The 17,847-nt window shown below is 38.1% G+C and overlaps 1 protein-coding gene across 1 annotated transcript in view; it reads right to left on the minus strand.

Moving 5' to 3' along the window:
• Positions 1 to 2,981: 2,981 nt before the first annotated feature.
• The window catches only part of PHEX (phosphate regulating endopeptidase X-linked), a 99,820-nt gene continuing 84,954 nt past the window's right edge, over positions 2,982 to 17,847 (minus strand). Inside the window, exons 16-22 of the mRNA XM_069874069.1 lie at positions 16,710 to 16,764; positions 13,494 to 13,561; positions 11,630 to 11,760; positions 8,193 to 8,258; positions 7,972 to 8,076; positions 6,853 to 6,929; positions 2,982 to 3,310 (exon numbers count right to left, since the gene is read on the minus strand). Coding sequence (XP_069730170.1) covers positions 3,208 to 3,310; positions 6,853 to 6,929; positions 7,972 to 8,076; positions 8,193 to 8,258; positions 11,630 to 11,760; positions 13,494 to 13,561; positions 16,710 to 16,764 — 605 coding nt within the window. The 3' untranslated portion in view covers positions 2,982 to 3,207. The remainder of the gene's footprint in view (positions 3,311 to 6,852; positions 6,930 to 7,971; positions 8,077 to 8,192; positions 8,259 to 11,629; positions 11,761 to 13,493; positions 13,562 to 16,709; positions 16,765 to 17,847) is intronic.

The raw sequence follows: 17,847 nt of genomic DNA on the forward strand, positions 1-17,847 counted from the left end.
ACCTAAGCAGTTTACACAGATGAATAGCACAGCTGCCTTTTCAGACAACTACTCGTGTGTAGAGCTAACTCTTTCAGCATATGATCTGCAGAAATACTCACAGTGTATAAGGTGGTTTAGCATTTTTGAAGATGGGCCGGAAAAAAAGAAGGTTTAGAATGGAACAAAACAGAACAGAAAATAAAAGAGAAGACAAAAAAGTTTACATATTTCCAGGACCAAAGGAAGGGGATGTAGGACAGGAGTAGAAATTTTTTCATTATGTCTACACAGTAGAAAAATAGCTGTTCAGATATTCACAGGTAAAAATGTTTTTTTTCATATGTCATCCTTCCCTTCTTGATTGCTGGAAAAGAAGGTTATTGAACCAACAAGAAGAAACATTTCACAATATGCTTAAAGGAAGAAGACTGTTGACATAATTACTGACAATTAAAGAAATACTAATTTAAAAGATCTAGAAGATTAATATACATTATGAAAGACCTGTTTGCATAGATACAATAAGTGAACCTGATATCAACACAGGAGGGTACGCCCCCTCTCAACTGGTAAATTCGGAGTCCAAAATTTGGCCATCTAAGGCCTAAGCCCAAGGCACTGAAAGCCTAAACCAACAGCAAGGATTTCCCAAACTTGAATGCTGCCAATGAATGTGCCACTCAGCCAATATCTTCCTCCCTCCTAGTGCATTGTCTCCAGACCCTCCAGCTCACCAATATATCCTCAGTCCAGGACCCAGCACTCTGCCTGCTCTAGGAGATGGGTGCTTGCTTTAGCAGGGATGAGACAGTTTTGCCGTGATTCCTGTGCCACTGGGAATATGCATACCACAATTCAAACATCCTTGGCATTAGTCATGAAAGACCTGAGCCTAGCAAGGAGCAGTAAGAGTGACATTTAAGGCAGTGAATATAAGACATTTGAGAAGGAATCGCTATCCAGTACAGAGAAACAACCCCATGAACAACAAAATGACAGAATCTGGAAAATAACAATGAGAGACAAGCTCTTGCAAATACATCTCTGACCAGAGAGATAAAATTAGATAATTCAGAACAGACTGTTGTGAAACCAGCTTTGGCTAGTCCAGTAATTTAGAAATCTGAGATAAGTGTTTGGGTTGTTGTCCTGACTTTTCTGAGGACAAGGACCGTATTGGTACTACCTTTAATGGGGTCAGGCTGACAGCCCTGAACTTAGTGCTGTTGATCCAAAGCAGCCAACACCAAGTCATGTCAGTGTTCATATAAGCACAGGAATGAACTTAGTAAAATACTTGATTTTGTAAGGAACTTTCCCATTAGTAGGCAAACAGTATCACTTTCCTCAAGATCCATACCTGCTTGTTTGAGGAAAGCCTCTATGAAAACAGCAATATCAACACTTAATGTGAAAAATATCTCCAGGAAAAAAAATTAGTAGTGGCAATTACAGTGACAAGCTGTAATCTATGGAACTCATGAACAGAGTGCTTTGTGAAAAGCATTAAGTGTTCTTCCTCTTAAGAAAACTTTGACTTTTTCAGGGAAAACTTGAAAAAGAAATACTTGGTCTTTTGTTTCTAGGAAGCATCAACAGTATCTTGAGTTCAGGAGACTCAGCTTCCTGGTCTCTGGAAGGTAGCTTCAGGTCCTGTCTCCCTCCACAAATTATGTTTCCATGATGTCTCCCTTCTTTACAAAGAAACATATGAAACTAACCCAACTGCAAAAGCTTAGCTTCAGTTGAACCTTTCTCTGCCTTGACTATTGGAAAACATTTGACCAATCCTTGGAAAAAAAGTTCATCTTACTAAAATTTCAATACCATAAAATAACATTTAAGTAAATAGAAGAACTTATATATTTTTGCATCTATCTATAGAAGTATATACACACAGAAGCATATAGATTTGCAGTAATTAAGTCAGTCTAAACAAACTCTCCATTTGGAACAATTCCACCACGTAAAGATGAATTTATGCATAAGGTATAAATAGAGACCAGTTAAATGTATCTATTTGTTGATGAAGGAAAGCTTGTTTTGATTTTTCCCCCTTAAGTACTAGTTATGTGTTAAAGATTTTGCTGCTGCAATAAAATATTTTTAATGAATATTCTTAGAAATCAAATGAAAAATTTAACTGGCTTTTGTGTATACTGTATTTAAAAGTCCTCTGCTCCTGAATTGCTCTTTTTATCCAGACAAGGCAAACGCTGCTGGTACTCTGTTTTTCAAAAAGATATTCTTTCCTTGAAATCACGAGTTACCTTGCCCTATTCAGAACATGAGAACAAGCATGCACACCATGAATATTCCTCTGTAAGACTGAGACATCCCTCAATTAAAACTGGAGTAGTGTTTCAGGCTTAAAAATAAATGTAGGTGAAGGTAAAAAATCTCCCTGTTGGAAAAAAAACTGCCCAAAATGTACACAGGAATAAATGTGATAATATTTCTGAGTATCACGGTGCAGGGAATTCCCTCTGCAAGCCTCCAATTTTCACCACACATTGAATTTATTGTAAGCTGTTCTAAAATTAGAAAAGGTCAGGATCTGACAAGTATCCTTCCTGTTTAGTCCTAGCAGATGGACACCATGAGGTGCTTTCTCATCTTGTAACTGTTCCAAAACCTGAGGCACTAATCTGACATACTAAACCAAATTTATATAAAGTCTCATTTCTTTACATCCTACAACGTCATTTATGTCATGCTGGGCAGTGACAGTTTAAGTTATGAAAATGCTGTATCATACAGCAAATCAGAGCTGGCTTTATAGCATGTCTTATTAATTTCTTCATCCAGAAAGAATGAATTTTGGGGGGGAGCATTCCGCATAGAACCCCCAAAGAGCAACAGATTAAAAATGGATTTTAGCATTTACCTCTTGCTCAACTATAAATCAGGAACTAGAATTGAATGTCAGCTGTCCATCAACAGTAATGCAACTGGAGATGAACAGAAGTAGTTTAATGGATAAAAGGTGTCCCTTTTTGTAATTATTAAAGAAAATTTGTCGTCTTCTCCTATTTCAAAAGTTTCTAGGCTCTGGATAGAGAGTGATTAGATCCACGTAGGTTATTAACATGGATAAGGAAGATGCGTTTGAAGTAACACATCTACAGATTGAGGAACATTATTCTGAAACTCTAACAGTGGACTTGAGTTCAGGCGCAGCAGTTCACATTGGAGATCCCTTTGACAGAAGACTGGAATGGATGTCTACCACAGCCGGCATGATTCTGCCCCTCGGTTCATTGTTGTATTTGTTGGGCAATTGAAAGCTTTACGAAACTCTTCAAAGTTGCTCATGGCACCAATGACTCTGCAAAGAGAGAAGAAAAGTGATTAATGTGCAGATTGTCTTCTGTTAAACACTACAAACCTGCAAGTATTTCAGTGTGTTCCCTTTAGGTTGAATTGTTCCATTTAGGTTGAATTTTCAGGTTTCCCATGTCCTTCTTTCACAAAACCCAAAAAGCTCAGGATAAGCACTCCCATTTAAAGTTAATGTGAAGATAATCTTGTTACACTCAGTGCTTTGAGGAGCATCGCACTTTCCTAGAAACTCAACCAGAAACAATTGCAGTTTGTGAATACAACGTCGTTTAGAACAATTTTCTAATCTGACCCTTGGCAGCAAAGGTGCAGCAAAGGATTGGCAATAGTCTTGCACAGTAAAATTCTTCCAGTAGCTGCCAAACCACTGCAGTCCAGCAGGCAGGAATGCATAGGCAGCTTGTTGTGCTGTACGTGATTTGATATGGCTCACCACCCATGAACACACACACATGCAGATTCCCTGAGAATTTGCAGCCTGAAGCTGCATGGGGGTCAAGCACAGCTTCTCTTACTGGCCAGCTCAGCATTACAACCATGAGTGTCTCAACTCCTCTGATAGTTCAGAAATATGTTTTCTGAGGCTTTTACCCTGAGTAGCTCCCAAGATCTTCTTCCTTCCACCACAGATGGAGTGATACTGAAAGAGCCTCACACAAGCTAGATTATGTGTCTACATTCCAGACTGGCACCTTCAGGCATAGGGAAAGAGCTCACTCTTTATATGTAGTCATCTTGGGCTCCTGCTTTCATGTCTGTATTGTTTCATGCTGTCAGAAATTATTATTCTACCATTGCTAGATTGGGATTGTGCTGTTTGCTGTTTTTTTGCTATGCTTTTAAGCATCTTGGAATTTACTAACCTGAAATTTGCAATGATATTAAAGAAAACAGCATCCTGAGTTAAAAGCAGAAAAGTGTCTACTGAGATATTAATTATATGCCTTTCCACGATCTTTGTTATGCAGTGGGAAGGCATTTTTCTCCATTGCAGACAATCAGTTTCTCAGCGTAGCTCAGTGTGGTAGAAAACTTTCTTATTATATTGATTAGACTTTCTGTGGGTAAGATAATTTGCAGTCGGTTGGCAGAAAAATGTCTAAAGGTCAGTTTTGTATGGAGAATTACAAAATGAGTTTAGGCTTCAAATAAGATATACAGCTTTACTGCGAAAACATTGCAAATACATGTTCAGGGACTGGAACATCAAGAACTGGTCATGCAGAACTGCTGCTGAAGCTGGTGGGAGTTCTGCCTGCCATGCCAGGGATTTCATTCTGAAATCAGCATTCAGTAATAACCAAGACACATACTAATACTGAAAACCTGCCAATCAAGAATAAATAAAACCAGAATCTAGCCAGCAAAAGATCATTATGTGTCCATGCATGTGACTTTTCTATCCATGGTTTGATATTGCTGAACGTTAACTGTGGAATGAGAGTGGGACATCTGGATGTCACCTCATCGAACTACAGTAGAGACACCTTCCCTGGGATCCCTTGGCAGTCAATAGGAAGACATACTTGCAAAGTCTAAGTAATCTGAATTTATTATTTAGGGAAGGATATACACTTTCAAAATTCCTGTTCTTTTTTGACTGTGTAAATAACCTGGAGGGATTAGCTCAGATATACACACCTACGCCCAGGTTGTGGGTTGCTCATTTCTATCATTTTTATAGTTACTTTTTATAATTACTTTTAAAGGTGCTGTTTGGGCTTTTTGGATAGCAAGAGCTGTCAAATTTGTAGCTAGTTTTACTGCTGTTATACTCATAATAGTCTTGGGACATAAAAGAAACAAAGTTAGGGGAAACAGGCAATATCATTTTTTAGCTCAGTTGATACAATTTGCAAGAAGAGGCAAGCACCACAGTTTCATTTCAGGTCTGAAACAGAAGCCTGTTTTAAGTATCCATACAAAAACAAAGGAAAAGGTTTGTCCATATTTTCTAGACCTCAAATTCATGTGATCTTTTCTGGAATTTTCTTTCTTAGCCTGATTTCTTCATGAGTTTCCCTCATGAATGCTCTGTCCTCAGACTTCCTTCTATATTTCGTGGTTTGCAGCGTCTGATGGGAATGTAGATATGTAATGATTCAAAACATGTCAATATACACATAGGTAAATAAATCTGAGGACTTTAAAAGGCAAGGAATGATTATTTTACAAAAATCTTAACAAGAGTAGGAAGTATTAAAAACATCACTCTTTAGGCCGAAGATCAGCATGATACTCCTGTCTTTATTACCATAATGTATTATCAATTGCTAAAAGGCATGTAGATTGGCATACTGCACTAGTTTTACCCAAGCTAGCAGGTGTAATAGGTATTGAAAAAGGTACAGTTGTATAGCTTTCAATGCAGAGTATAGAAGTCTACCAAGACCAAGCACATATAACTGCAGTGCTGGCTTATATTTGATTTGTGTTATCATGTTTTCAGCTATATTATTTCTTCATACATTCTGGTTAATATGCAAACCCAGGAGTGTTATGCATGCTGCGTTTATATCTTCAGCTTTGGTGTGGCTATGAGCAGGGAATATGTCATAGGGCCTGTGAAGCAACTTTACAGCTCCTTTGTGAAGATCATGTTGTTATTTTTACTTTCCCAAGAGAGAACTGAGGTAAAGGGGGCTCACATCACCTAAATTTAGCTATTGAAAAGGTGGGATCCCATCTCCATCTTTAGTCAGCAGAAAGCAGTAGGAATCTCCAGAAGACAACTAATCTAGTGTACCAGAAAATACAGGGGTAATGTAGTGCTTGACTGAGGACAAACACACAATTCTTAGTTAAGTAAATGCAATTGACATAACTCCCAACAGAAACAACTCGCTCTTGGTCACACAAACTCTGTGGAGAAGCAGAGCCATAAACTGTGGCTTCCTACTTCTTCTGTAGTCTTTAAACTTTCCCCCTTTTCCAGCTTCTCATTCTTTGAGTCCATGGGTGCCTGTGGTTAGGGGAGCCTGTGGGAGACTTTCTGGGCAATGATACAGACAGTCTATTATGGCTGGACTACCACAGCTCCTTCAACAAAAGTGCCTTTTGAAAGGCAACTGAAGAGTTTAATTTTAAACTGAACTTACAGGGCATTTTTTACTTTGCATTATCAATACAATTCAAGGTATTCACTTCAAAGCTTTTAATGAACTCAGGCAGATTAAATCAAGGACCCTCCTAATACACACTGTTTTCTAAATTAGAACTGTATAGGAGAAAAAGAAAGTGATAGGAGAGATATTTTAGATACTCAGACCATGATTAAAGGACATCACAGGGGTCAGAGTGTGTTCTGGTTCAACTGCTTTTGAAGGTACATGGAAGTCCCTCACCTTATCAGAAGAGTATTTTTAATAGCAAAAGTTAATAAAAACAGTTCTTTTTCAATCTAAGCCAAGAGCACCGTCCAATTTTGTGTTTGCTCTTAAACCCCTCTTAACGTGCTAAATTTCTACACTTGTGCACTACTGTAGTTGATTCTGTACGTGTACCAAGCAAACACATTATTTGCACTACCTGAACTGAGGAGGGCTGTGAGCTCCAACATATATTTGTTCTCTTGCAGACTCTGGTCTAAAGGAGTTGCATCTCACCTAATAAAAGATAAAAAGCAGAAATAAGTATGTTAACTGGGATGACTTTGTAAGTAAAGCAGAATGTTAAGTCACTGTTCTTAAGATGGCTATTACTTAAAGAATGCACAAAATGGAAAGACACCACAAACTCCTTTGTTTCACCTTTGCTAGCTTGCAGTTTTCTGTTAGTAAATTCTCTTGGTTTTCATATCCCTCAATGGATCTAGTCTCTTATTCTCCATCCACTCTTATTCTCCATCCACTCTTATTCTCCATCCATTCATTCCCACCACCTAATAATAGCCACTTTACTAATTCTTTTTTTGAAGCTCTCTGTAATGGTAGCTAGTATTTCAGCTTGTGCTGCAGCAACTCATGCCTTAATAGCAAGCATATTTCTTGGTCTCAGAACTAGGTAATTTGTATAAAAGGTACATGTAATGATGCTAAGCTCAAGGGCATCTGATATACACTGCTCTTAAGGTCCATGCATCTCCCCTCAGAGGGTTCACTGGACAAGTGATTCTCTCCCTTATTCTACTGATTTTCCTAAAACACTCATAATTCCTATTAAAGTTATCATACAGCTTATGTAGTGTAAAGCAAACATTGGAAAAAAATAAACTGAGATTATCTTCACTGCTTCTTATTTTCCTTGAACAACATGCACAGTAATGAGTGGTGGTGCTAAATTTGCAACAGGAGCCTGTGGTGGAAGCAGTCAGAAACAGCTGCATATTGCAAGACCAGAAGCTAAACTGGAAGGTGCTTAAGGAGTCAATACATGCAAGAAGGTCATTGTATCGGAGGGAAGCCATAAAACGAAAGCAAGGTGCAATACTGTGCAAAACCAAGAATAATTTCAGTAGTTCTGGCATGGATAGATGAGGACAAAGAGAAAAATAGAAAAGAAATAACAGTCCTGGGAAAAGGCTCTGCTTATACCTTGAGAAGTCCTGGTTTGGCTCATGTAGATTGTTTAAATAAAGCAGTCTCATCTCTGCACTGCACACTGTGCATGCTAATAGACGGATACTCAAATCGCATTTGTACTACTCACATGAGCATAACTCAGAAAGAAAAGCTGGTTGTGTGTGAACTCAAGGCCTGGCAGTAAAGGCTCCTCTTCTCCTGCCCTCTTTTCTGTAATCCATCTCCTGTATGCCTAATAAGAAAGAGATACTAAGTGCCTTTCAACAACAAGAAGCCTAACTACAGATTTCCTTTTATCTTTTTTTTTTTCAAACAATACTATGTTTCAGATGTTTTTCATCTACTTACCCTGAAAGCCTCTCGCAAACCTCCATTATCTGCAATGTTTTCTGCCAAAGTCCTCTTGCCTTTCACCTGGCAAAATGAAACATCATTTGACCCATTCCTGAACTTCCTTCTTAATCAATTTGAAGAAACAGGAGGAAAAATAAAACAAGGTGAGAACTGCCTCAGACATCATATATCTCTGGTCAAGAGAATTGGGTTTCACTGTGAAAACTATCAGTAAACAATTCACCATGGTGAGTTATCCTGGTTCTGGTCCTAGATCTCTCTAGCACAAAGTGTAATAGATAAAATGCACTCGAGAATCTAGTCTCTGATCTTCGATCTAAGCATCAATAATTTTCCCATGAAGATTGTTTTTATCTGGTTACATGTGAGATTCAGTGGTCCCTTTCTTAAACTTTAGATAAAAGGTTATATTTGTTTCTCAACATAACTTACTACACCACTGGGATACTAACTTTTAAGTCATAATATAATACAGCATAATTAAAAATAACTGTCAGAGACAGAATTTAAATTGATAGTATATTCAGTGCACTAAAAATATCTGCCAAGGAGATTCACATTGCTTTTCCCTAGTATTGATTCCAAGAGCAGGAGCCATAGCAATGAGAATATATTGCGCAAAGCAGCACTACATAAACTTTGTGAAACAGCCAGTCTCCTGGTATTACCAAGGGCAATATCATTATGAAGAAATCCTCATTTCTGCAAGTGAAGTATTATCTTTGATCTCCCAGCCTACTAAGGTCTTAGGTCTTAGAGTTACCAAACTCTCTTTGTAATTAAGCAGCTTTACACTCTACTATGCCTTGAATAAGCAAGATATGTGGGCACAGTTTTGAGCAGAGCTCTGAAGGTCAGTGCTGGCCTGCAGATCCTCCAATGAGAGGCTTTTTCATGCCGCAGGGATTAGTACAGGGATAGTGGTATCAGGACTCTCTTTGGATTCAGGATGGTAAAAGAGAGGAAAACAGAGGAGAAGAGGTAAAAGGACCTATGGGATATGGAGGTACGTGTGCACAGCGGTGCCACTGAGTGCAGATGAGCACCCAGAGATTGGAGTCAAGGCATCTTGCTTGATGCCTTGGGTCCACACTTACACCCAAGGGTGCAGTAAGGTGTACACTTTTCTTGCCAGCCCTCCTTCCCCTCAGGAGGCTGTAGATGGAGGTGGGAGAGAGATCATTAAGAGAAAAAGTGTTGGGAGAGCTGGGGTTGTTTAGCCTGGAGAAGAGGAGGCTGAGGGGAGACCTCATTGCTCTCTATAACTACTTGAAAGGAGGTTGTAGAGAGGAGGGTGCTGGCCTCTTCTCCCAGGTGACAGGGCCAGGACAAGAGGGAATGGCCTCAAGCTCCGCCAGGGGAGATTTAGGCTGGACATTAGGAAAAAATTCTTCACAGAAAGGGTCATTGAGAACTGGAACAGGCTGCCCAGGGAGGTGGTTGATTCACCTTCCCTGGAGGTGTTTAAGGCACGGGTGGATGAGGTGCTAAGGGGAATGGTTTAGTGTTTGATAGGAATGGTTGGACTCGATGATCTGGTGGGTCTCTTCCATCCTGGTGATTCTATGATTCTATGATTCTATGACACCAGGGAACGTGCAGACACACCAATTGCCTTTTTTTTGGCCTACATACTCATACAGTTTTCTTGTAGTGGGCTTGTGAACTTGACTGATTCAGAGCATAAGAAGAGCATAACCTAGCAGTGGCAGATGTGACATAGGTCATTTTAATAAGTGGAAGAAGTCTTTCTGCTGATCTCAGGCAGCAATGGGTCAGGTATCTGAAACTGCTCTGTACAGACAGTTCATGACAGGTCTCAGGGATGACAATAAGCACTTTATTTGATCAGATGACTTTATGTGATTACTGCAGTCTTGAAGCTATTTCTGTATCCGCTTTTTCTTTCATTATGCTTCTTTTCTGGAGACATTTTTATTGTGATGGAAAGAAAGAAGTAAATAAGTTTCTTGATCCATGAAAAATATCCATGTGGGGTGTAAAACCCACAGAATATTGATGTAAATAACAGACAAAAAAACCCCAAAAACCTCTTGGCGTGCTTTGCATGTATAGTTCTTTATACAGAAGGTAGAAAATATGGCATAATAATATGAAGATTCTTCTATAATCTAAAAAATGCTTTAGGTTATCCCATGGACATAGGAGGGTAAAGCCTTGCGGATGACAAGGCTGTTGGTAACAGGATCTCTCTAATAAGCCCATTTATGGACTTCAAAGGCAGTAGCTACACTGGAGAGGAAATTCAGATTTACTCCATATGAAGAGATACCATAGAAGGTAAAGGGAATGGCCAAGTCAATGGCAGAAGCATGGGAAACTCTCAGTCACATCCTTCGGGAAGGTTTGAATGACATTGTTTAAGTGGCATTTCAGTGTTGACAATTTTTATCCTACAGATATTCAAGAATGAGCCTGAGAGGTATTTATTTGTAAATAAGTTTATATGAAGTACTTAAGTCAGAGTAGCTGGCCTTCAGATTGGACTGCAGTATGGCTTTGTAATCTCTGAGACTAACACAAACAGCCAGGGGAAGTGTTAAAAATATTACTAAGCATTCAATGTGACCTCCCTATTCTCAAAAGGCAAAGGAATAATTGCATTTCTGATTTTAAAATGTAAGTAGAGGTCGTAGAATTGAATAAGCTGTGGTGTATGTGTTTTATCCTGAAAATTCATATTAAAATTGTGTCCCAGACAACATTACTTGAATTTTAGCTATTAATTTCTGAAGGTCTGGGATTTATCCTATTTATCCTTAATTTTGGACACATATAACACCCATATTTTCAGGGACACTCACAGCTCTGATAGACAATGAAACAGAAATCATTTCTCACACTTTCTTTCTCAATCCTTTTTTATGAGCTACTGCTATCATACTCCCTTCATTTGAGATACAAATTGGTTCTACATGCAGACAGAAAAAATAGCAAGAGCTGAATCTGAAATAAAGTAGAGTTTATGCATTCATTTTATAGCTGTAATAAATAACAGGTAGGATTGCTAAAGGAATCTATAAGACATGCTGTTATATTTTTCTCTTCAAAAAGAGTGACTGCTCAGTTTTCATTACAGACGTCATTTTCCAAAGACATTTAACATGCTCACAGCAATTAGGCCAGCCCAACTGAGTGGCTTCATCCTCTTCCTGTGATTCCAAAATTATGTGATGGGGAGAAGTGGTTTAACCCTGTCATCAGGGTGAGGGTTGTGGTATTTGACTGGCCTAATCAAATCTGACAGACAATTTTTATCACAATTATTCACTTCAAAAAGTGATTTGTTGTGAGAAATTAAGTTGGTAGCCTAATATCTCAATATCTTGGAATTTATAAAAAGATAACTTTCAAAAAAGCCCCAGAACTCCTAATGCACCACCATTTTCAATCACTGGTGTTTTACATACGTGTAAGCCAGCTCTTTTCCAGTAGTAATTGTTGTATTGATTAATCATGCATTTAGTCTTCTCTTTAAATTTCTCTTCAGAGTCATTTGTCCACCAGGGGTCTAAATTTCCATTTTTGTCATATTTTCGACCTTAAAAAGGAAAGAAAACAAACGTTTTTGTAGGAGAAAACCCCATACTTTTCCAGGTTTGGGATCACCTGCACGGAAAATAGAAGTGAATGCACTCATGCAAATGTGCGTGCAAAACGTGTGAGATTAGTGAGCAATATCTTGACCCCACTCAAGTCAGCGGTGAAAAGGTGGCATTCTATTTATTGTCATAATTTCCATTTTCAGAAAAAAAATTGCAAAGACTCATGGGTTCTATTGTACATTTTATAATTACCCATTGTAAGAGGCACATGAGATTTCTTGTAAGTATCATTATATTTTTCATCCTCAGCCCATATGTCTTTGACTCTGCAAACCTGATGATAACTAATTCATTATTAATTAATTTTTTGCTTGACCAGGAAAATATATCCATTTCATGGAAACTTCTGAAGTTTCCATTTTTTTTTTGGAGCAAACCCAGAACATTTGGATCCTATTCATGGAAGCAAGGAGAATATATACATTCCCAGGCTGATGATTACAGCAATGGCTTGTGGAAGATTCAGCCGTAAGTCACTGCTTCATCTCAGTTGTAGTAGACTACCTAATCTCCATAATGTTTCCAGCACAAGACATACTAGAACTACAGGAAGGAGAGGTAGGGAGCAACCAATAGAGATGATACCAAGTATTACAGATGTTTTCTTTAATCTTCTTATTTCCTATTTTTTTCACTGCATGTTGTCATGTTCAAGATGACAAATTCCCTAGAGTTGTGTTTATCACTATATTTTGAAGGTAAGAGCCTGGAAAAGACGTAGTGATTCACTTAGGGAATCAAATAAAATCCTCTCTGAGTGGCTGGATATACGATGGAGATTACATACTCTCCTGAAAATGAGATGGGAGTTTGTGAAGAAACATTTCTCCATTGTGGAGTGTTTACTGACACAAAATGTTTCAGAGTAGTGCTAATAGATACAAGGTTTGCCTTTTATTTTTTAAAGGGTATTCAAAGAAACACAACATAAGCAACCTAACTTTAGTTAGCCAGCCAGTTAGAAGCCTGCTTTTCCTTAAACTCCATGTATTTTCAGAGGAAAGAGGCTTCTCTAGACAGCGAGTCACAGTGGAATGTCTGTCAGACACTCACAATTTCTCCCTGAAGGAGGGGGCTTGCATTTCTTCCTCACACGTCTCCCTCTCAGGAGCCTGATTTTAAAAAGTATTTTCATGAGAAAGAAAAATTTAGATATTAGTAATGCCCCACTCTATCCAGTTTTTCAGGACAGTTGGTTTCACATTTTCAGATCACTTCTTTCTCGCTCTCTTTTTTCTTTTTTTAATATTTTGTAATACATGTTCTGTTCCACTTTTGTTCCATGGTTGTATTTTAATACTTTATGTAACTATCTTTCAAAAAAAAAAAGTGAAAACTGAAATGTAGAGTTTCCCTGGAAGTAATTTTTTTAATTCAGAAATTTTCCTTTTGCCCTTCTCTCTCTTCCCAGCCAGGACTTTCAGAATCTGTTGCTGATTTAGTTCCCATTCAAAATAAACAGAAAGCATCAAACTTTCGGCATTCCTTACCAAACAAAATCTAGTTCAGACAAGAAGAACTATGCATAAATAAATTTTTTAAATTACAATTCTTTCACAAAATTCACCATTGTTAAAAAACAAAACAATAAAACCCTAAAGCGTATAGAAGTCAGATAATTTGTCAAGTATGTAAAAAAAAAAGAAGTTAGCAACATATTGACACTTACCATTGCTATCAAATCCATGAGTAAACTCATGGCCAACAATTACTCCTATAGCACCGTAGCTTAATGACCTGTAACAGAAAGAAAGAGTTTCCTTAGAAAGCCCAGGCTCATGAATATTAAAGGACAGTTACACTCGGGAAATACCATCATTTATTTAGTTAAACTAGGGGATAATAGGTCTAACAGCCACACCTGCTTAATTTTGACTTAAAGTTGTCAAAAGTCTGAATGTTAAACTCTTAATTGTTTAAAAGTAACCTTTAATAGAAAACATTAAAAAGCATTGCAATGGTTTCCTCTTCTAATCAAATTCTTTAGCATCATATGAGCTCCAGAATGTCTCCTTCAGCTGACTCTGTTGTGGATATTCTAACTGAGAACAGGACAAAGTTATAGGTGAAATAATTCTTTTACGATTGTCATGAAAAATAAATGGATCAAAGGCTGCAATATCTTCTGTAATGCCAACTCCAACCATTTTTCACTGGCATGCAACAAAGAGACCTGGAAATGACTGACTCCAGTTTGTAAAGCATTAAACAGATCTCACTTCAGTTTTAAGAAACAGAAGTCATACAATTTCCTTGCACCTGCTCAGAAAAAGGACATGACCTACAGTCAGATCTAGTGCACTGCAGAAAAAGAATAGAAAGACATATCTTGTATTCCTAATTGACAATTAATTGTATTTTCTTTGTTATACCCAAATAAAACTGGGGGAAACAGGCATGAAAGAGGGAAAGGTCCAGGGCATTTTTTTTGTATCAAATGCAGTAGATATCATGATGCAAAACTGGTCTAGTAAATGCATCTTTCGTTTGTTAAGTTGTCATGTGATTTTAATTAGTTCAGTTATTGAGATGCCATACTTCGAAATAGCTTATGGTATTTCTAAGACATTGTATTGAAATGGGAGAAAGACAGAAGGTTTTGAGTAACATGTTATTACTGGACCAAATGATCCATAGCACACTAATTGCTCATCTCAGTCATGCCAAAAATGTATTACATCATTTCATTCCCCCTGCTCCCATGACAGTCCTTCACTTTGTTTTTTTCTTTCCTGAAAGGTAATTTGCATGTGATAAAATCTTCCCTACTGTTTTTTGGTTTGGTTTTTTTTTTTCCAGAGTGTTATTCCAAATCTTGACTAAAAATTTCTGGTTAAAATTATACATTTCAGCAATGGAAATATCATCCTTTTGTGTGACAAATTTTTAATCTTGTGTAGCACACAGTGATAATTATCCATACCAAATGTACTGTATTAGACTTGTTTTCCACATACAGGATCTGTTACAGTACGAGAAGTATAAGAGTAATGGCATAAAACCTTGCAATGGGTAAGAAGGACCAATAAGCTCTATTACTAAATTACTTATTTTCTTCTAAGGTTCTCAGTGACCACAAGTGGCAGAGACAAAGAACAGACCGGTGCCCAGTCAGTCCTAGGGCTTTCCCTGGCTCCAAAAGATGGAGTGAATTATGGGTTAAATTTTGGCTTTGGCTTCTGTGAAGACTCTTCAGCATTTTGTCCAGCTCAACAACATACTTCCAAAAAAATGCTCCCAGCTCTGTTTTTGCTCTTCACTCCTGGGGCACAGCTGGACAGAGATCGAGAAGATTAGGTGCAATTCAACAGGGACCATATTAGAAGGGAAATGGGACTGGAGAAGCTCAGAGCACTGTAAGGAAGCTACCAACTCAGGTAGTTTGAAGTCTCTATTACAATATATCTGGCACCAGAGACTCATAACTATGAATGATAGCTTTTGAAAGATAATTTCACATACCGAGATGTCAAGTGATAACTTAGCTTCCTCTTATGCAAAAAGATGCAGCTGTTTTATAATAGTTATGCTGAAACTGGACACTAAAACAGCAGTAAATGCTAAATATTTCCAAAATCAGTTTTCCAGCAAGTGCTGATGACTTTTTGATGATTTTTCTGTTCCCGTGCCATGTACTGTTTCTTTTAAGCAGACAGAAAACAGATCCAGACTATTTCAAGGACAAAAACAATCTGTTGTCTGTTATAAAACAGCTACATTTGTTTACTAAATTTCATTTTGATATGTACTCAAGCAAAACCAATTTAAGCAAAGGTAACCTTTAAAGAAGAGAAATGAGTAAAGTATAATTCTTTGAAAAAACACAATTTTGTCACTACGGCAGAAGGTCAGGGTACAGAGAAATCTATTCAGAAAGGAAGGATGGAAACAGGTCCACAATAACCACAGCAAAAAATAAGTTCACCTTAACAAGAAAGGATTTTCTTCTATCCCCAATTACCACTTACAGAGTCACCTGCCTTATAAGAATTCTCTTTGAATGTAAACCCATTTGTTCCTAAATTGAATTTATCTCTCTACAAATATTGCCAAATTTCCTGTTTACAAGGACACATCCAGTTTGGAAGACAGCAAACCCAAAATGTTTCAAAAGTTTGATTTTTTTTAACAGAGATCTATCAAGTAAACGTTTCATCAGTAACTGGCTTTATGTAACTGCAAAAGAACTTCCAGAAACTGCTGTCAGAATCTTCACACTGTCTTATCCCGCTCTAAAACAGAAAGTTATTGAACTGCACGAAAGCAGTGATTTTTTAAAAATTAAATAAGTGTGACCTATAATTACTCTTCTCCACCTGCTCAGGCAATCACTTATGCACACGGAGATATTCTCATGCACCTCCACAAGCACAGGAGAAAGCCCACAGTTAATCTTAGATATTAGCACAAAGTGAACAATAAACTGATAATAAACGGCTTCTCAGGGTATTCGCTTCTGTTCAGGAAGTGTTAGTTATCTGATTTACAGTTCCTTTTAATACCTGCCATGTGCACTCTGCTGCATCTGCACGCCGTAGCACTGAAACCCTTCCACCCAGGTGCACCTAATTAGCAACTCCAGTGAGAAATTAGTCATTGGTTTGGGACAACTGCAAAACATACAGCTCCCAAGGGTAAGAAAAGTTATTGCATAAAGCAGCAGTTTTCAAAGTCTGGTTTTTCAATAGTAAAAGCTGGACACAGTTAGGAAAAACGCACAATCCAAGGGCTAAGCTTTCCCTACAGAAGGACGACACAGTATTCCTGTGTGCTACTTGTTGGTCTTCCTCAGCAGAGTAGCCTTCTTCTCCAGGACCTCTTCTCTGTCCATGTGTATTTCCAGCACATTTCCCTGTTATTCCTCATTTCCAGGTGCAGTGCTTACCTAGGATATTCTGTTCCCCAAAAGAAAGGCTTTTGCAGTTCTCCTGCTGGGAATCCTGCAGTAGCAAAAACAGTAAGAGTGAGACCCCTAGTTCAACACAGCTAAGTAACAGTCACAAGGCTCATGCATTTGAAATTTATAACTTTTTTTAGTTTCAGTAGGTTTTGCTAGAGGAGCTTGCAAAGATGATAAGGTGCACGTGATTCATGTCAATTGATGTGGCAAGAAACATGTCCTCCTGGCTCACTCATCTGCTTTTTGCTGCTGCTCCTACCTTAGGCAAAGTGTGGTTTTCAAACTAATTTTCTGAGTGTTTTTTCTCTTACTTCTGCAGATGCTGCTTTGTTGTTTCAAGCATGCTATCAATCACTTGCTTTTCCAGTAGTACAATATAAAATTGTGCCAATGTCATAGACAAAGTTTTCCTGATCATACACTCTTTGTCTCCCAGCACGCACAGAAGACTGTTTTGTATTTATTATGTATGTTTTTAAACACCTTACACTAATGTTACAACCACAAAAACTGATAAAAACTGCTTGTTATTATACTAATTTAAGAGCTGCTGTTAAGAGCTGGAAATCTAGTCTGAACTACATTGCCTGGTTCTTTCCAAATACTGAACCTCAGGAAAGGTTTTTGGACATATCAAAGAGACCATTTGGTGAAGGAATCATTATGGCCCACTAACAGAATCACAGAAACACTAGGTTCGAAAAGACCCACAGGAACACTGAGTTCAACCATTCCCATCAACCACATGCCTCTCAGCACCTCATCCACTCATCTTTTAAACCCCTCCAGGGATGGTGACTCAACCACCTCCCTGGGCAGCCTGTTCCAGTGCCCAATGATCCTTTCTGTAAAAAAAATTTTTTCTGATGTCCAGAAACCCTGCATCTTCCTCTCTTCCCAATAGCAGATGACATGAACTGTGGCCAGAATGAAAAAATGAGCCTAGCTGAAGATGGTATGAACCAAGGTAGCTCAGTCACCCCTCCAAATCACATTTAGGGGTCACAAAGCCCTGTGTTCCTGTCACTGCACCAAGTGGCTACCAAGATCTTGTAAGAAGCTGCAATTATTTTGTCCATGTATAGACTTGTGTAGTGAATTTGCATTTATCTGTGTGCCAGGC

Source organism: Phaenicophaeus curvirostris, chromosome 1, assembly GCF_032191515.1.
Source record: "Phaenicophaeus curvirostris isolate KB17595 chromosome 1, BPBGC_Pcur_1.0, whole genome shotgun sequence".
Lineage (NCBI taxonomy): Eukaryota > Metazoa > Chordata > Aves > Cuculiformes > Cuculidae > Phaenicophaeus > Phaenicophaeus curvirostris.